We start from the raw sequence: 16,404 nt of genomic DNA, 5'->3' as shown, positions 1-16,404 counted from the left end.
TTAATCAACTTTTACACATTTGCTTTATTTACCAGAGAATTTATGATTCCCAGTTCGCGCGGATAATTTTCCTTTCCAACTTCCGTCTATAGCTTCTGTCTACAACTTCCTTCCACGCCACTCGTGAGCCAAGAAAGCCTTTTGCATTAATAACATACTTTTTAATCTCCACTCCGGCAGGGGACAGGTGAGGGCTCAAGACGTTGAAAATGCCATCAAATTTATGCATGCCGCCCGTTATAGTGACCTCACATTTAATACAGGCAACGCTAACAAAGCAGTAGCAATGGCGACCGACCACAGTTGATTAATAATCTCTAGCTTGTCGACATCCCACAGCTCCATCACGAAAGTGGATCAGGTAACCACCGCACAAGCAATACAAGAGGGAATAAAATCAAGGGAACCGCTGGCAATCTTGACAGCTTCCCAAACAGCAAGCAGGAATTTTCAAGGAAGAAAGTTTGATAAGAACGTACACATACTAAACAAGCTCAAAGAAGGAGACTACGTAGAATTGACCTAAACAATAACTTTGGTGTACCTGGAGACTGAGGGAATGCAACAATTTTACATGCGGATAGAGCGGCCCAAGGATACGCAATCTGCCGGCCCCTCAACACATTCGCTGTAGATGACCTAACGCCCGACGACTGCGACTACTGCGTGATATAAAACTGGTGTAGAGGGAATCGCATGATCTGCCCTCACTCAACAGAAAACTAAATACTAAAGAGGCCACTGATCTGCGTAAGCTACAGACAGGCACCTTCGTATGCTTTCATAAAGTACACAAGATGAACCCCCCCCCCCCCCCCCAGGCTTTTGGGATATATGCTGTGGTGCCGGCGAACACCAACCTTGTACCACATATTATAGGAGTGAACATCTCATCACATACAATATCTCACAAAGCCCAGGTAAACATATCAGTGGAAAGTACTTCTCGCCAGCTCAGATCTAGAGGAACTGATCCTCCAGATTAGAAGACCCAACAGACTTCCGGAAGCGAACGGAGCCTAATTCATTAAATTTTATGCACTCGCTCACAACGGGATCCACGGAAACTTCGAAATTCTCGCGTTATTTTGAATGTTTAGCGCAAACGGCACGTATTGTAATCGCGCAAGCTAGAAGCGCGTGTGCAGAAATCTTAGGCTTGTGTTCGTTAACATAAGCTTCATAGACTGCGTATTTAACTTGAGTGAAACTGGCAAACTGAAATTCTGGCTGTCAAAGTCGCGCAGTGAATGTTCATTCTTATTAGTATTAAACATTATTTGACACTGTAGGACGCAACCCTAGCACCAGTTTGTGGTTGTCCTCCTTGCCATGCAGATTGCCAGCACAAACAGCGAACATTTTACTGGATGCCGAAGCATTTTATCAATCTAATTCTTTCAGTTTTAGGATCGAAGATTCTTCTTCCTCGGTGTAGTCGTCGCTGAACGTAGGCTTGGTGGCATCCAACGCCTCCTGCACAAAAATTGAACAATACGTGGATATTGTACCCGTTGAATATTTATAGAGGTGAATGCCAATTATAAGTAGATATAAGACGATCAAAGCTTGCTTGTGTGTCACCTTCGCCCATTCTAGTTTTATAGCTTCTGACAGATGGAATATCCAATGAACCTACGACGCCAGGAATACCACGTGCGGATTACTTTGTTTATTCAAAGGCACCATTGGAGTGCTTTTGCACTCGCCACAGAATGAAACATCTCGCTCTCTGTAATGTTGATTAGGCATATCACAATCAGAAGTAGGAGCCTTGTTAGAGTTAAATCATTTATGCGCATAAAATAAAGTACTCTTGTGGTGTATGCGCACATTCTTCTGTCGGAGCGCTGCTCTATTGCTGAACTTTGTGAAGTGCTCAGAGATTTACTGCGATAATCGTACCGGGAAAACCGAACTACGCTTACTTCATTTGACGGATCACGAGTGCGAATTTCTTGCGGAATTCACTGAAATCAGTTTTCATTTCACTTCGACGCCTGGACGCTGCCTGCCTAAACGAAATAAAGGCACTATTACAACTCAACACTTCAGTTTTCACCACGCAAACATAATTGCACTTGCCGAACGTACTACAGTCACCCCTGGTATTCTGGAAAATCTAATCATTGTACGTTCGTGTTTGATTTATGTAGCTCAGTGTGGTCTTCATATACCCCGAGGTTTGTTGGGAAGTTCAATTGCGGTTTTTCGGAGCTGTCTGTTTTCGGGTGCTTCAGTACTGACATAATCACCCCGTGCACTAACGTCACATGTTTAGTGCATTTGCAGAAAGCAGCCTTAAGTCGAGCTGAATACGGCTGTGGAGTCTGCGCATTCCTTTTTCTATGGCAGATAAAGTGTATTAACTCAGCTAAGCCATGTGCGTGCTTTACGGCCTGTTTGGTAGTACGTTGCGCACAAGAAATGTGCCCCCACAAGCACTTCAGCCGAAGCTAAATAAACGCCTAATATTTGTCGGGAAAACACCATTGTTGCATTTCTATTTTTCTTCTTTTTCTTCTATTTTTCTTTTTTTTCTATTTTTCTAATGTCTTGGCTACCGTCTGAGCGGTTTTCAGTTGTTTGCATCATGAGATGGAATTCAGCGGATTGTCTTCCCCGGGTGAATAATTCACCGTTCCAAGCCAGTCCGTGCGAATAAGTTTCAGGAAGGGTCCGAGAAGGGGCCTGCGCTGCTTAGCCGTTGACAGCAAGAAAATCTATTCCCTGGCCGTGAACCTATTCCAGCCTCAGCAACCACCGAGCCTGGAATAGGCACTGGTCGACGCCATAGAGAGCCCCACCATTTCCGAGCCATTCTAATTGCAGTCAAGTTATATTTTTTTGATCAGGACCAGCAAAACGTAAAGGGTATTGAATATACTCTATACCCACCTTCAGAAAGCTGGGCCAGAAGAGAGCTTTTCCAGAGAATTGTTTATCCGTTTTTCACCCACCCACATTATCGCTTCTTACTTGGAATGTAACACATTGTATTGAAACAGCTGAAGGGAGCGGAAAAGAGACTTCCGTTTCATGAATAGGTCAGTAGAGCAACAGTGAAAAGCCTTGAGCTCGAAGTGGTGGGCGCAAAATGAACAGCATGAAGTGAGGCAATTGTTGGTTTCGAAACTAAGCAAAATGCAGTTAATAATCCGCTTCACGAAAAAATACCTACTTAACTAGGGCATCCCATGGCAACCAGCTTGTGGGCGTCCCATCCGAAGTTGCTTTTGATTTCTCAACATTTACCATCAGACTGGCGGAAAATTATAGAAAGGCTTTGGTTCTAGTTTGTGCTGGTATATGAGCACATGTCCAGAATATGCCGAACCACTAACAAAGCCGCAAATCCAGCTTTGCTTACATGGCTTTCCTGATTAAGTGAACTCTGTGCATGATTACTTGTGTGGCCAAGTAATCAATGGCGTCCCAAAGCTCGGTTCTCAGCCATTAGGAAATAAAAAAAGACTACGAATTGCGAAGCGTGTCATGCTGTTCCAATGATACAAGAAACTTGCGGCCTGGAAGAAAGAAGTGCTTGATGTCAATGAAAAAGCATCTATGTCTGCCAGTTCCAACTAATGTCTTGTTTCGCTATAATGAGTCTTGCACAAAACTGGTTTCGGCCTCTAGACATAGGATTAACTTGTCCAAACCTCGTCAACACGGACCTCAGAGCTTTCATTACTAGATTTTTGGATGGTTAATCACGTAGTTTTCAGTTGCTTACCTGTCGCCAGTTTTCATACCGCTTAATGCAAAATAGTGATCCAGGCAATTAAGGCTGCGATTTGGGCAGGTTGGTAGTGATTTATTGTCAAACATTGCGGCAAGACAAGGCAAGCAGCAAAAATAACCCGCAACACAGGTGTGGATACTGACCACTGTACTAACGAGGATAACATAATAGATACTGCGTCACTTCCTTTCCCCCAAAACCAATTATTATTATTAACCCGCAACACAGTAGCTATTCAGAACTTCTGTTGCCTGTTCTTTCTTTCGTCTGTCCTGTCTTCCCGCGCTGTTTGAGAAGGTTCTTGAATTGCCGCTGCATTCCAATTGTGCTAGGAAAAGACGCTGAGCCTAACGAGGAAAGTTAGAGCGGAAAATAATTCCACACCTGACATAGCATTCAGAGTGTGCCCTTCCTGAAAGGCGTGTCAGCAATTTTGCGCTATTGAGCAGCTAACAATAAACTCAATAAAGAACCTCAAGGAAGTCCGTCACTTGCCCTGCAGCACGTGCATGCCCCAGATCTGTTTCAGCGCACCATGGGCAAAATACTACCGGGGGCGGGGGCAACTACAGCAGTCTATCTGTATGGCATTTTGATCGCTTTGCGGGAATACTTGAGAGCGTGAACGAGGGCTAATTGAGGTTCCCAGAGAACCGCACCTCCTACCTAATAATAGAGTGATTACTGTTCATTACTGTCCGTGGAGTAGCAGAAGAGATGGGTGCATCGTCCGTGAACTAGGGACACTTAAGCAAAAAAATATCGTCTACAATAATTTGTAAGGTGGCTTGCATCCTGTTAAACGAGCATTCCACTCTGTGCTCCCCTTTGGGAACACACACATGGCGCTCGTGCTGGCCGCTCTGCTCTCTCAAGGCTACTGCCTGGCATGAGCGAGGCGGGCTGCCTTCTGCAGCCACCACCAAGCCCTAGGGTTTCGAGTTAGTGGGCTCTGCCGACAAACAAGACTTCGCGTAGGCCCTAGGGAAGCTCCTAGCCTGCTACGACGCCTGCTCCAGTAATGTATGAAGTAGAGCTTGTAGATGAGAATCTAGAAGAACGTCACAGTTATCGCCTGCGATAGGCGTGGGTGTCTACTCCCACGGACGAAGCCATTGGGGCGCACGTTTAGTTCAAGCTCACACCAGCATCCTATACTCAAGCACCACCGCAGACATTCTAGGCGTCACGGCCGCTGCTCCCCTCCGCACATCAGTTACAGCCGTTCGACATTATGGTATCGACGACCACTAATTTGAGGGCACTGTGATAACGCATCTTTGCTCTGTGCACGCCTGTTTTTAATTTTGTTTGCAGGTGTAACACATTACATGCGCGCAATTATCACCGCCCCCCTCCCCCAATATCTACAAACGCTGTGGATTTTCGAGAAAAGCCTTATTCTTGCTACCGCTGTTGCCGTTACTGCATCGGTTCCTAGAAGGACCGACAAAAAATGTGGCTGAAAACGTTTTTTTTTTTTTTGTGACAGCTACCGATGAAAGATTGGCGCTTCAAGATTCCGAAAACAATGTACATGTACGCAGGAACCTATCATCAGGCTTTCTTTGGTGAGCGTCTGCGTGTAACTTCTTCCTTCGCTTTAGATTTCACACCTTTGGCAGCAGCACTAGTAAGAATTATACTTCACCAATACGTAGCTTACGTACGGATTCCAGAACCAGGTGCTGTAGCATGAAATGAAATTTGTTCATAATCATACACCCCATGTGATTGTCTCCACCACAGTGACTCACGGGAGATCACAACCACTCACACTGGCTTACATAACGACAGCCCGGGACTTTGGCGCTTGTTGCTGTGAGGCACAAATGCGACCCACCTTGCTATGGTCAGGGATGAGGCCAAGCCATATCCAAAGGCGGACGAAAACAGGGCTAACAAGCGAGAGGTTTCCTTCCAGCTCTTGCTTTGCTCCTGTGAGAATGTGGGTAGAAAATGAATGAGGGAAAAGGTTTTGTTAGCACAACTGCCATTCTTTACTGAATGCAGGGAAACAAGCCTGCGTGTTTTAAACTCGAGGACGAAGCATATGCTTACAGTCAAATAATGAAATGGCATATCTGGGGCCGTTTGAAGATTTAAATGATAGTAATAAAACTGTTAAATAAACTCAAGCTATGCATGATGCTCTTAACTCCCACACTACCGATCCTGTTGGGAAAAATCACGGCACGGTGTTTATTCCGCGCACATCTGTACTGCTGTACACAAAAAGAGCCCAAATACGAAGCAATATTTTGTATGGCAAGGGATAGTTAATACACGCAGGCTCATTTCAAAGATCTGAACAGCCGAAAGATCATCACTAAAGGGAGCTGCGGAGAATGAGTGTGGCATCAAGCTCACCGAAAAGAAGGCTGAGCACGAGGCTGAGAGACACGGTGGCTGCCATGGCCATGAGTGAACACCAGTAGGAGGACAGCTGGTACAGCGGGAACACGTTTTCGCTGCTGCACAGAGTGGAAAACTTCACTGTAGATGAACTGCTCAGGAACTGCTCATGAACTGCTCACTTCGGATTTGGAAAGTTTGTGTTCTCTGTTTAAGATGTCTTTTTTTGCTGGAAACAAAGCTTCTTATTAACAGAGGTTGCTTCACAATTCTGATATGAATTTTGGTTTTTTTGGGAAAGTAAATGGCGCAGTAATGTCTCCTATCTCGGTGGACACCTCACCCGCACCATAACAGAACGGGTAAAAAGTCTTGGAAGCATGAAATTGAAGGGACATATGTCGTCCATTCGAATAGTTGCCTCGAGGTAGTCTCCAACTTGAAGCAGCTCTTACTAGCTTCCAAGCCCACCTTCCATACGACAGCTATCGGTTACTGAATACCTTCTTGTCTTCACGGACACCACTCTTCTTCGTCCTTAGAATAAATAGGCTGCCTACCCACAGTACCATCAGTTAAATTCTCGAGATCACTGGCTAGAGATTGCTCACGATGCACCTTGTCTTTTCTGATTAGTTCTGTTAATGCTTCTTATTTTGTGTTGACAGCTGATACGTTTTTTTTCTCGTACAAGCATGTGCCTTTCTTAGCATTGAAATACTTTTCTTCATGCAAGCTCTCTTTTCTGCGCAGACATCGAAGAGGATTCGTTCGCCACAGTGAATGAGATGTGGGGGATAGCTATGATGAATAACAAGTTGTTGTGCTAATACCACAGAGTGGAAATACTATCTTAAAAAAGCATAGAAAGAGAAAATAACGCGTGCACCTAAACACACTTCACAATAATATAACGAATGTTAAAACGATGGTCTGCGCAACAGAACGATGAAATGTAACTCTCAATGGAATCCAGAAAATTCTCTGTAGTGTCCGTGCAAACCACAAATCTTGTAGTTCTCGGCATGTCAAATGTCTTTACCGCATCAGAATCTGTCTTCCATGACAAAACTCCGCAAGAATTATCGCAAAACAAATTAGGCTCATTCCGCTGACTGCTAGTTGGAATTTACAAATTAAAAAAGCTATTCTGAAATGCATGCTCAGAGTTTGGTTTGGCAAAATAGAGGAATGCTAATAGACACTTTTAATGCCAGAAAGTTAAGGCTCGGTTATAGGGAGACACGAAGCGCGCGCACCCGCGCGCGGTGCAGAGGCGGCACGCCAAAAAAAAAAACAGATATTGAAAGGTCCACAGAGCCAAGCAGAAAAAAAACCTGCTCTATCTCCGCATGGGCTGCGCTGCCCACGTTATCCAGAATTCATTGCTCGTCTCAACAACAGTGCTTGTGTTGGAGGCGACCGCAAACGAAAGATAAAAGTGGCCTTCACACAAATCATGACGTTATATCAAACAAATTATACAATTATGTCTTTGTATGGGCCACCATGCTGACTGAAGAACACACGGACAGTGTCCGTACATTTATCCGCTGGTTCCTGGACACAAGTGAGTGCTTTGAAAACGCCCAATCATAAATGAGTTTTATGTTTTTTTCTGACGTTAATATCATCACGAAGAAAATGTTTCCTAGACTAAAATCTTTCTTTTTCCTTTTCTATTGGGTGTCTGAAGCGTGCAATGTTTCTAGAAATGAGTGTATTATCACTTTTTAGGACTGCGTGGCGTTGAATATTATCACGGAGATAAGGTTTCATGGTGTAACATCTTTCTTTTACCCTTTCTATTGTGTGTCAGAAGCAAGCTGTTTTTCTAGAAATGAAATGTCCTGTCACTTTTTAAGACTGCGTGGCGTTGAATAATATTAAAGAGATAAGGTTTCATGGTGCAAAATTTTTCTTTTACCCTTTCTATTGTGTGTAAGAAGCAAGCAATTTTTCTAGAAATGAAATATATCACTTTTTAAGATTGCCTAGTGTTGAATATCATCAAGGAGAGAAGGTTTCATGGTGTAAAATCTTTCTTTTATGCTTTTTATTGTGTGTCAGAAGCAAGCAATTTTTTTTGAAATAAATCTTCCTATCACTTTTTAAGGCTGTATGGAGTTGATTATTTTCAAGGAAATAGGGTTTCATGGTATGTCATCTTTCTTATTTACCCTTTCTCTTGTGTGCCAAAAGCAAGCAATTTACCTAGAAATGAAAAGTCCTAACACTTTTTAAGACTGCCTGACCTTGAATATTTTGAAGGAGATAAGGTTTCTTGGTGTAACATCTTTCTTTTACCTTTTCTATTGTGTGTCAGAAGCAAGCAGTTTTTCTAGAATTGAAACGTCCTATCGCTGTTTAAGACTCCGTGGCGTTGAATGTTATCAAGGAGAAAAGGTTTCCTGGTGTAACATCTTTCTTTTACCTTTTCTATTGTGTGTCAGAAGCAAGCAGGTTTTTTTGAAATGAAATTCCCTTTCGCTTTCTAAGACTGTGTGGTGCTAAATATTTTCGAGGAGATAAAGTTTCATGGTGTAACATCTTTCTTTTAACCTTATTATTGTGTGTCAGAAGCAGGCAATTTTTTTAGAAATGAAATGTCTTATCACTTTTTAACACCGCGTGGTGTTGAATATCATCAAGGAGATAGGATTTCATGGCGTAACATCTTTCTTTTACCTATTCTTTTGTTTGTCAGAAGCAAGCAATTTTTCTAGAAATGAAATGTCCTGTCACTTTTTAAGACTGCGTGGCGTTGAATAATATTAAAGAGATAAGGTTTCATGGTGCAATATTTTTCTTTTACCCTTTCTATTGTGTGTAAGAAGCAAGCAATATTTCCGGAAATGAAAGGTGCTATCAATTTTTAAGACAGCGTGGCGTTGAATAATATCACGGAGATAAGGTTTCATTGTGTAACATCTTTCTTTTACCCTTTCTATTGCGTGTCAGAAGCAAGCTATTTTTCTAGAAATGAAATGTCCTGTCACTTTTTAAGACTGCGTGGCGTTGAATAATATTAAAGAGATAAGGTTTCATGGTGCAATATTTTTCTTTTACCCTTTCTATTGTGTGTAAGAAGCAAGGAATTTTTCAAGCAACTAAATGTCCTAGCAGTTTTTAAAACTGAGTAGCGTTTTTTTCAATCGTTTCCAACTACCAAACTGTAGACTTTGATAATAATTTTTGTGCAAATGCTGCCCCGGTCAAAGTTTTTGGATGCATTATGTTTTGAGCCCAAACTTAAATATTACCTTCATATTGCTGGCGAGGTTTTGTGGTATACATGATTAGAAATTTTGGCCAAATTGACATGGTTGCAAAAACTGATCATTTACACACCGGTCTTCCTAAATTTACTGCATATTTTGTAAACCTCTATGAATAGTGCAGTGAACCTGCTAGGCATTAAGGATTTTATCCCTTCAAGAAAAAGTATTAGACCTGGATGAAATGATAAACTGTTGAGTAACTTATATAGATTAAACCTGAAGAAGCTCAACAAAGTAAACAGGAGTACACAACTCATTCAGAATATAAGTAGGTGGAGTTATTAATAAAAGGCGATACCAAATTGTTTGGCACCGCCTCAGAAACACTAATCAGTGAAAAATAAAATAAACGTAGGTGATAGGATACACTATACCAGAGAAAAATAAAACTGCAAGCTAGCTCAATTACTATTAGGCAAGCGGCTTTTCAAGAGCTTCAGAGGTCGCACGCTTATTTCTCTAATCAAAGAAGCCAGTAATAATGGGTGAAAATATTAGAGCTAAACGCCTAAAAATATCTTCTGTGCTACACAGCATGCTTAGTGCCTAATGAGTCTGCTTAATTGACAGATCTCCGAATTTTCGACTAGCATGTTCTACTCATACGTGGATAAATCTTTCACAACCATGTATATTTAATGCATGCGTTTTAATAAGTTACAATAAATTTGATTCATTGACTGCCATAATCAGAGCACATCTTAATTACCAAGTAGTGCTGCAAGTGGTTAGAACATCTCAGTGTAAACTATACAGAGAAGTTTCCATTGCAACATGATGTCTTTTTAACTCGTCATTATGTCTTTAAACAGTTACCCATGATTTGTCAACACTTTATGTCAACAGGTTTTTTCGCGGGAACTCGCATATCTTTCCACGTCGGCGTTCTATGAATGAATGCCTGTAAACGTTTTATAGTCTTCCCCCAAAAAAGACATTCTTTTATTACAATTGGGATAGCTTAGGACATGTCATTCAACGAATTCACTCCTGCCATGGGACAAGCGACATGATTTTTAAGTAGGCTCTTGTTTCTCTATTCTTTCATGTGCTACGACAAGAGTTCCTTTCGTCGCCGCAGTGGCTCAGTGCTTATGGCACTCGGCTGCTAACCCGAAAGACGTGGGTTGGATTCCGGCCGCGTCTGCCGAGTTTCGATGAAGGCGAAGTTCTAAATGCCCGTATAATGTGGGATGTGAGTACACGTTAAAGAACCCCAGGTAGTCAAAATTTCTGGAGCCCTTTACTATGATGTCCCTCGTAGACTAAGTCTCATTGCGACGTTAAACCCCCTAAATTAAATCAAATCAAGAGTTGTTAGGAGAACAGCCTGAGCACCGTTATAATTTTATTGTCACGTGCTACTATCCGGTACTCCAGTTTACAGCGCCGTTGGAGTGTCGCCCATGCAAGCAGGCAAGAATGCCAAGAAAAAGAAATGAAAATTCAAGGGCGCGGAAACATAAGCCAGCAGTCACAAGTAATTGTACACTCCCAAATCAAGCCAAAAATTTAAAAAAGCAAGGCCAAAAAGCCAATCAGCTAGCGATGGTCATGCACTTTGCCACAGGCGTAATCACTCTTTCATTTTTTATTTAAATTTATTTATATAGTGCGGTTGATAAGATAGGAGATTGTGTACCAACAAAATTGTTTGGAAACAACTGCGCAGTTTTAGAAACAGTATATTCAGAATGATGATCATAATTTTCACAGCAAGCCGTTGAGGCGATGGATGATTGGTGTTCGGATTTGGGTATGACTCACTGAGAGTGCCCCAGCGAGTTCGTGTACTATGGCGACGGCCAAAGAACGAAAAACTTCCCCATATTTTTGGCAGAGGCTGTGTGGAGTTCGCTGACCGTTCTTCGAACGAAGACTGAGAAAGGCCGCGCCAGTGTCGGCGTCGCGTGCCGCATCAAAGGGAGCAGTCTGGTCCCTACTTCCTCCGTCTTGCAGCGGACGTCCTTGTTTACCCGCGCCGCCTCGGGCATAATCCGCCTTGAAAAAGCCTAACCAGATACAGCTGTCGACATGTGTGCGTCGTCAAGGGGTGACGAGACTTCGGCGATGCGGGAGAGATACAGCTGGGTGGAGACCGAGTGCTGGGTGACCAGGAAACGGATTATTCCCTTAACGACTGTGTTCTCTTTGTTGCTGTCAACAACCTGAGCCATCGCCTCATCGGCACATGTTTCTAGCATCTGTGGTGCCGTGGGTGGCGTGGGGAGCGGAAGTCGCATTTGTGTTGTTTGTGTGGTTATTTGAAACCTCCTTCCCAAATGTTTTAATCAGAACTTTTTCCCCAATCTCTGATCAGTGGGCGGACCTTATTTTCCTTTCCCTAACCACTGATTGGCGAGATGGGCCGTTTGTTATCTTATTGGTTGCTGTCCCCGCTAAGGGCGGAGACAGAGGGTTTAAAACCAAGTGCTCTGGGTTGAGCGGGGGCTGAATTCGTCTGATCCACGATTTAGTCATGTAAATAGTTTTCTCCTTGCTTTTTTTCTTCTCGTTTTTTTACCTATGTTGTAAATAAGTAGTTAACCATCTCCTTTCCTTGAGTAATGTGAATGTTTGCGAGTAGAACCACCGGGTCATCAAGAAATCCCGATTTCATCATCAAGTAGTTTCCTCTCATCGCCACCGGAAGGGGAAACTCAACTGGCTGTATTGAGATAATCAAACAAAACTTCCGTAGGGGCCTGTTTGGGAACCGCAGAAGCGCAAGTGAGAGCAAGAAGCGACGACTTTACAGTCAATTGGGCTGGGTTACCCAGTTGCTATTTAACCCTTAGTTAACCCTGCACAGAGCAGTCGTCCGAACTAGGCTCTGGAAAACGCATATTGCACACTGCCGCTTTGTTATTCAATAGTTTGATCTCTTTATGTATTTCAAAGGAAGAAAAGTGCAGTCAGAAAAGTAAACTTCGGGCAAACTGGTTTCGCACTAAAGCGCAACCAGTATTCGGCAGTGAAAGACGCAAAGCGTGATGCATTTTACGACGATAGCCGCTCTCCAGTAAACCCGCAGGACGCGTCACTCTGGTGAGAACAGTACTGTGGTGCCTTTTTGTGTGCGTGTTTGCGTGGCTTCCTTATTAAAAAACGGAAAGCGCAGCCACTAATTTCTCGGCGGACACCTGAACTGCACCGTGAGCGAAGGGGTGAAGGAGAGATTTATATATGGAACAGAAAAAGAAGCACCATATTGCTAAGGAAATAATTAATCTTTAAAACCTGAAGTTCTTTAGCATGCACTCACATTGTACACATGCTGGCCCCTTTTGCATTTCGGCTCCTTGAAATGCGGCTGGCGTGCCCAGGACTTACCTCTGCGCCCTCTAAACCTGCGGGAGATGCTGTCAGGACAATGGCAATAAGGCAAATTGAAAGCCCCGATTTTATTCCGTGTTCTTTTGCTCAGCAGACTCACGAAGAAGAGCACCTTGCCACGGTGGCAGCGAGTTTTGAATACACAAGAATAATGCTTACTAGAACTAGCGGCAAAAACTATTTTCGAGTTATGACAGGGCCTTCATAGGGTCGAATGTTCAAATTTATTGAAAAGCATTTCGGTATGAAAGCCCTGTTAAGTAAAACTCGATAGTGCAGAGGGAGGTGTTGGGCCAATCTATCTTTTGATGCTCCGCGCAGCAGTGCACTTGGTGCCTCGATTGCCACTTCTGCTGATTAGGACGATAATGCAAAGAATCTGGAGCTTTCAACCACTCCTATACATTCAATATAATTATATGGTCCGGGCCTGTCAGGCCCATTCCCAATCCGGGCGCATTTCTCAGCCAACGACAGAGGACCAAGTCTGGCTCCTCGACTATGACAACGCGGTAGCACCAGCCAACAAAATGCCAGAGTAGAGATCCTGATCAAGTTAATCTCTCTTTCCTGAATATGTGAATTAAACAGTTTCGCCAACACCTTGAGCTTGAAGCACCTGTGTGATGTGCACACGAAATCATCCGGGGATTTTGGAACGCGATGCGTCGACAGTGGTGCGTTGGACAGCGGAGCGCTGCACGTGCCAGCCCAGCGTTGCGCATGTACGCATGCGAATCGTGAGTGCGAGGCGGCGGCGACGAAGAGCGTGGCGAGCACGAGGAGCGGAGAGCTGACGTGTCAGAAAACCAAGGTGTGAAGGGAGACATCAAAGTGGAGGTCGGATCATTCAAGCGTGGAGGTGGCAGCCGTTGGATATTGGGTCCGTGCTGCCGTGGACCTCCCTTGGGTCACCGACGCAAGCCTCCTGCTTTCCTTTCAAAAGTAGACTTGGCAGCCTATGGACTGAGTGTCTGTGCTGCCGAGAGGCTCTCTTGGATAGCTTGTAATAGGCTTATGACATTTCGGGACGCCGTCGACGGGTCGTAGCAACGCATCTCCTGCTGCTGCGAAGTTCTTCGGTCTGTTAGACCATCGACGTATTCCTGTGTTGCTCTCCGCCCCTTACCACCTGGCTCTCTTCCGTCGCTTCTTTTGACGCAACGCCAGTGACGAGTTGCAGTTGATCAACCCGCAAGGCACCCCCGATTCACATGGGACGCTGCACATCTGGCGAACTCTTCAATTTAAATTGTAGTGTTGGACGCGGGTTGAGTGTGCGTTTTTCTTGCTGCTTGTTTCTTATTGACTCTTTCCCTTTAAATTGTAAATACAGCTTCGTTTTATTTTGTTTTATTCGCTTACTGCTGTCTTGTTCGAACCTGTACGCAATAGCGTTCCGCTTCGGCAGTAAGGGACGCGGTACAAATTTGCGACAACTAGAAGCTTCAGTAATTTACTAGCAAAGGTGTACTGAGAAGAGTTTAGAGCTTTTTGCACGTCCTGATTTAGTATCTTTTCAACATCTCAGAGGTTTACAAGGAAAAATTTTATATGTGTTATTTAGGGCTTGAACTTAGCCTGAAAGGCCTAGCCTTATGTTTAAACCTTATTAAAAATTGTATCCTTTCTCGCAAAATTTATCACTGTCGAGTGTGCATCCTAACTGGATGATTAGAGTATAAAACTTATCTTAGCTGAAACTTATATCTTTGATCCGCCTTTTTTTCTCACGTTACAGGATTCAATGACCTAAGAACGTTGAAAGAATGACATAAGCACTATGAAAATACCTTTTTTCTGTCTTTCCGTCAAGGATCCTTTAACTCACTAGCCCCGATGTTCCAAGTTCTGAGCGGTTATGACAAATGCGGCCTTTACTGAGCGTAACCTTACCGGTTGTATTACATTGGTTTTTCGTCCTGTGCAGCCCTATGTAAGCACACTGAGGATGGCTTTTGCTAATACTGCTGCTGTACTCACGGCACTTCATACGGCCCAAGCATGGCACAAGTGTCATTGTTGATGCAGTCCTCTTTAGATGCGCCAATGTCATTAGAGATCGAGTAGGCTTCGGTTGCGTTGAGGGCACACCGGAGGAGCGTGGTGTTCATCCTGATTGGCTCCACTCCGGACAATGTTCTGCCCACGGTTTGCCAGAGGACAAGTACGAAGACGAGTGACGTTGCCACTGCGGTACCCTGCGACGAAGAACCACAGATTTTGCCCATTCTTGGATTTTAGCTGATTTTTAAACAGGGACTTGAGAAGAGCGCAATAATTGCCCCAACATGAATTCAAGATAGGCTAAAACAGTATACATAAAATCGCTGACATTTAGGCATTTTCATACGTTGTACCAATACGCCAGCAAAGCGAATGAGAAAGACATGCTGCGACCCTAATCTAAACTCACGATGTTTAGAACAACATAAGGGCAAAATCACAGCTTCAGTCATATGATGGCTGAGTGTAACTGAGTGGAAGGTCTGCCTAACCTCAGAATTTCTTCTTCTGTTTTCAATTTCTGCACAAAAGAAGGCGATGTGTTTTCGACCTTTAAAATTCTCTAAAAACTAGGTAAAGTATGGAGAACAGATCTCCAATGAAATTCGAAGTCTGCCACTTTGAAGCTGTATTATTGTTGAGCAGCATAAACTATTCCTTATTTCTTTTTGAATGCGCATATGCTTTTGCCCTGAATGCCGGCTTAAGAGCAAAGTTTCAACTTGCTGTGCTGTCAGTTCCGCTGAATTCTAGTGTTGTATATTATAAGCAGGTGCTTTTTTAATAGCCTTTACATGTCTTATAAGTAGGTAGGTGGCAGGGCACCCCGTTTCTGGGGAAGCAATATCACCACTGTGTCGTGCCTCTAGCCACATGACCTGATAAATATATCCTATTTTGTTTTTCATTTAGAGAGCACGCCATCTTCGTTGCATGGCTGCAAATCTCATTGAACTTAAGAGTGATCAGGTGCTTAAAGATAATAGAAAATAAATATCACAGTCATATCCTCTCTTACATTGCCTTAGCATTTGAGGCCGACAAAAATCCTTTGCCATCCTCCGTCTGGCCTCGAAAATATGCAGAAACGGTTTGTTAGGAATTCCGTGGGTTGTGGGGCCTGCTTACCTGCTGCCCGAGACAATTAAAGTCTGCCCTGATCGCTTTGGGATTGACTGTCTTGGAAACCAGATGGTGGTCACTGGAAAATGTCGTTTTCTTCAAGCGCTCACGAACTCGTTGACTGTATGCACCTAGAATCTTTCCTCATGCATAGGATACGTGTACTGTCCATGCAACAAAGCTGTGTATCTCAAATTTAAACGTTCGAATTATGCCTCACTGTGCGAATAATGGGTACGTATAACGTCTTGCACTAAGTGGTCCTGATATCCCATATAAAATTTCCTATGGCCGGTTACAGGCCTTATCCCCAATTGCTATAAACCTCCCTACTTCTATCTATAGCCATAGATCCAAGAGGATATATTTTTCTATAGAGAGCCAATGACAGTTGCATGGTTCCAAAGCTATAGCTTTTTGTCATAGATTTTTCAATAGCTGGCAGTGAGCACCTCTTTGGGTGCATATAGTCATCATTCGATTCTAAACTCTTTCCATAATTCATTCTCACTGTCATCGTGTAGTGCGTTTTAATCGCTCTTTAGTTATTCTTTTCTT

The 16,404-nt window shown here is 43.4% G+C and overlaps 1 protein-coding gene across 1 annotated transcript in view; it reads right to left on the bottom strand.

Moving 5' to 3' along the window:
• Nucleotides 1-899: 899 nt before the first annotated feature.
• The window catches only part of LOC144106342 (putative sodium-dependent multivitamin transporter), a 76,073-nt gene continuing 60,568 nt past the window's right edge, over nt 900-16,404 (bottom strand). The window contains exons 13-16 of the mRNA XM_077639114.1: nt 14,701-14,918; nt 6,116-6,219; nt 5,589-5,683; nt 900-1,476 (exon numbers count right to left, since the gene is read on the bottom strand). Of these exons, the coding sequence (XP_077495240.1) occupies nt 1,387-1,476; nt 5,589-5,683; nt 6,116-6,219; nt 14,701-14,918 (507 nt within the window). The 3' untranslated portion in view covers nt 900-1,386. The remainder of the gene's footprint in view (nt 1,477-5,588; nt 5,684-6,115; nt 6,220-14,700; nt 14,919-16,404) is intronic.

This window comes from Amblyomma americanum, chromosome 10 (assembly GCF_052857255.1).
Source record: "Amblyomma americanum isolate KBUSLIRL-KWMA chromosome 10, ASM5285725v1, whole genome shotgun sequence".
NCBI lineage: Eukaryota > Metazoa > Arthropoda > Arachnida > Ixodida > Ixodidae > Amblyomma > Amblyomma americanum.
Note: the sequence above shows the minus strand (reverse complement) of the source record. Positions and strands in the feature narration are given on the sequence as shown.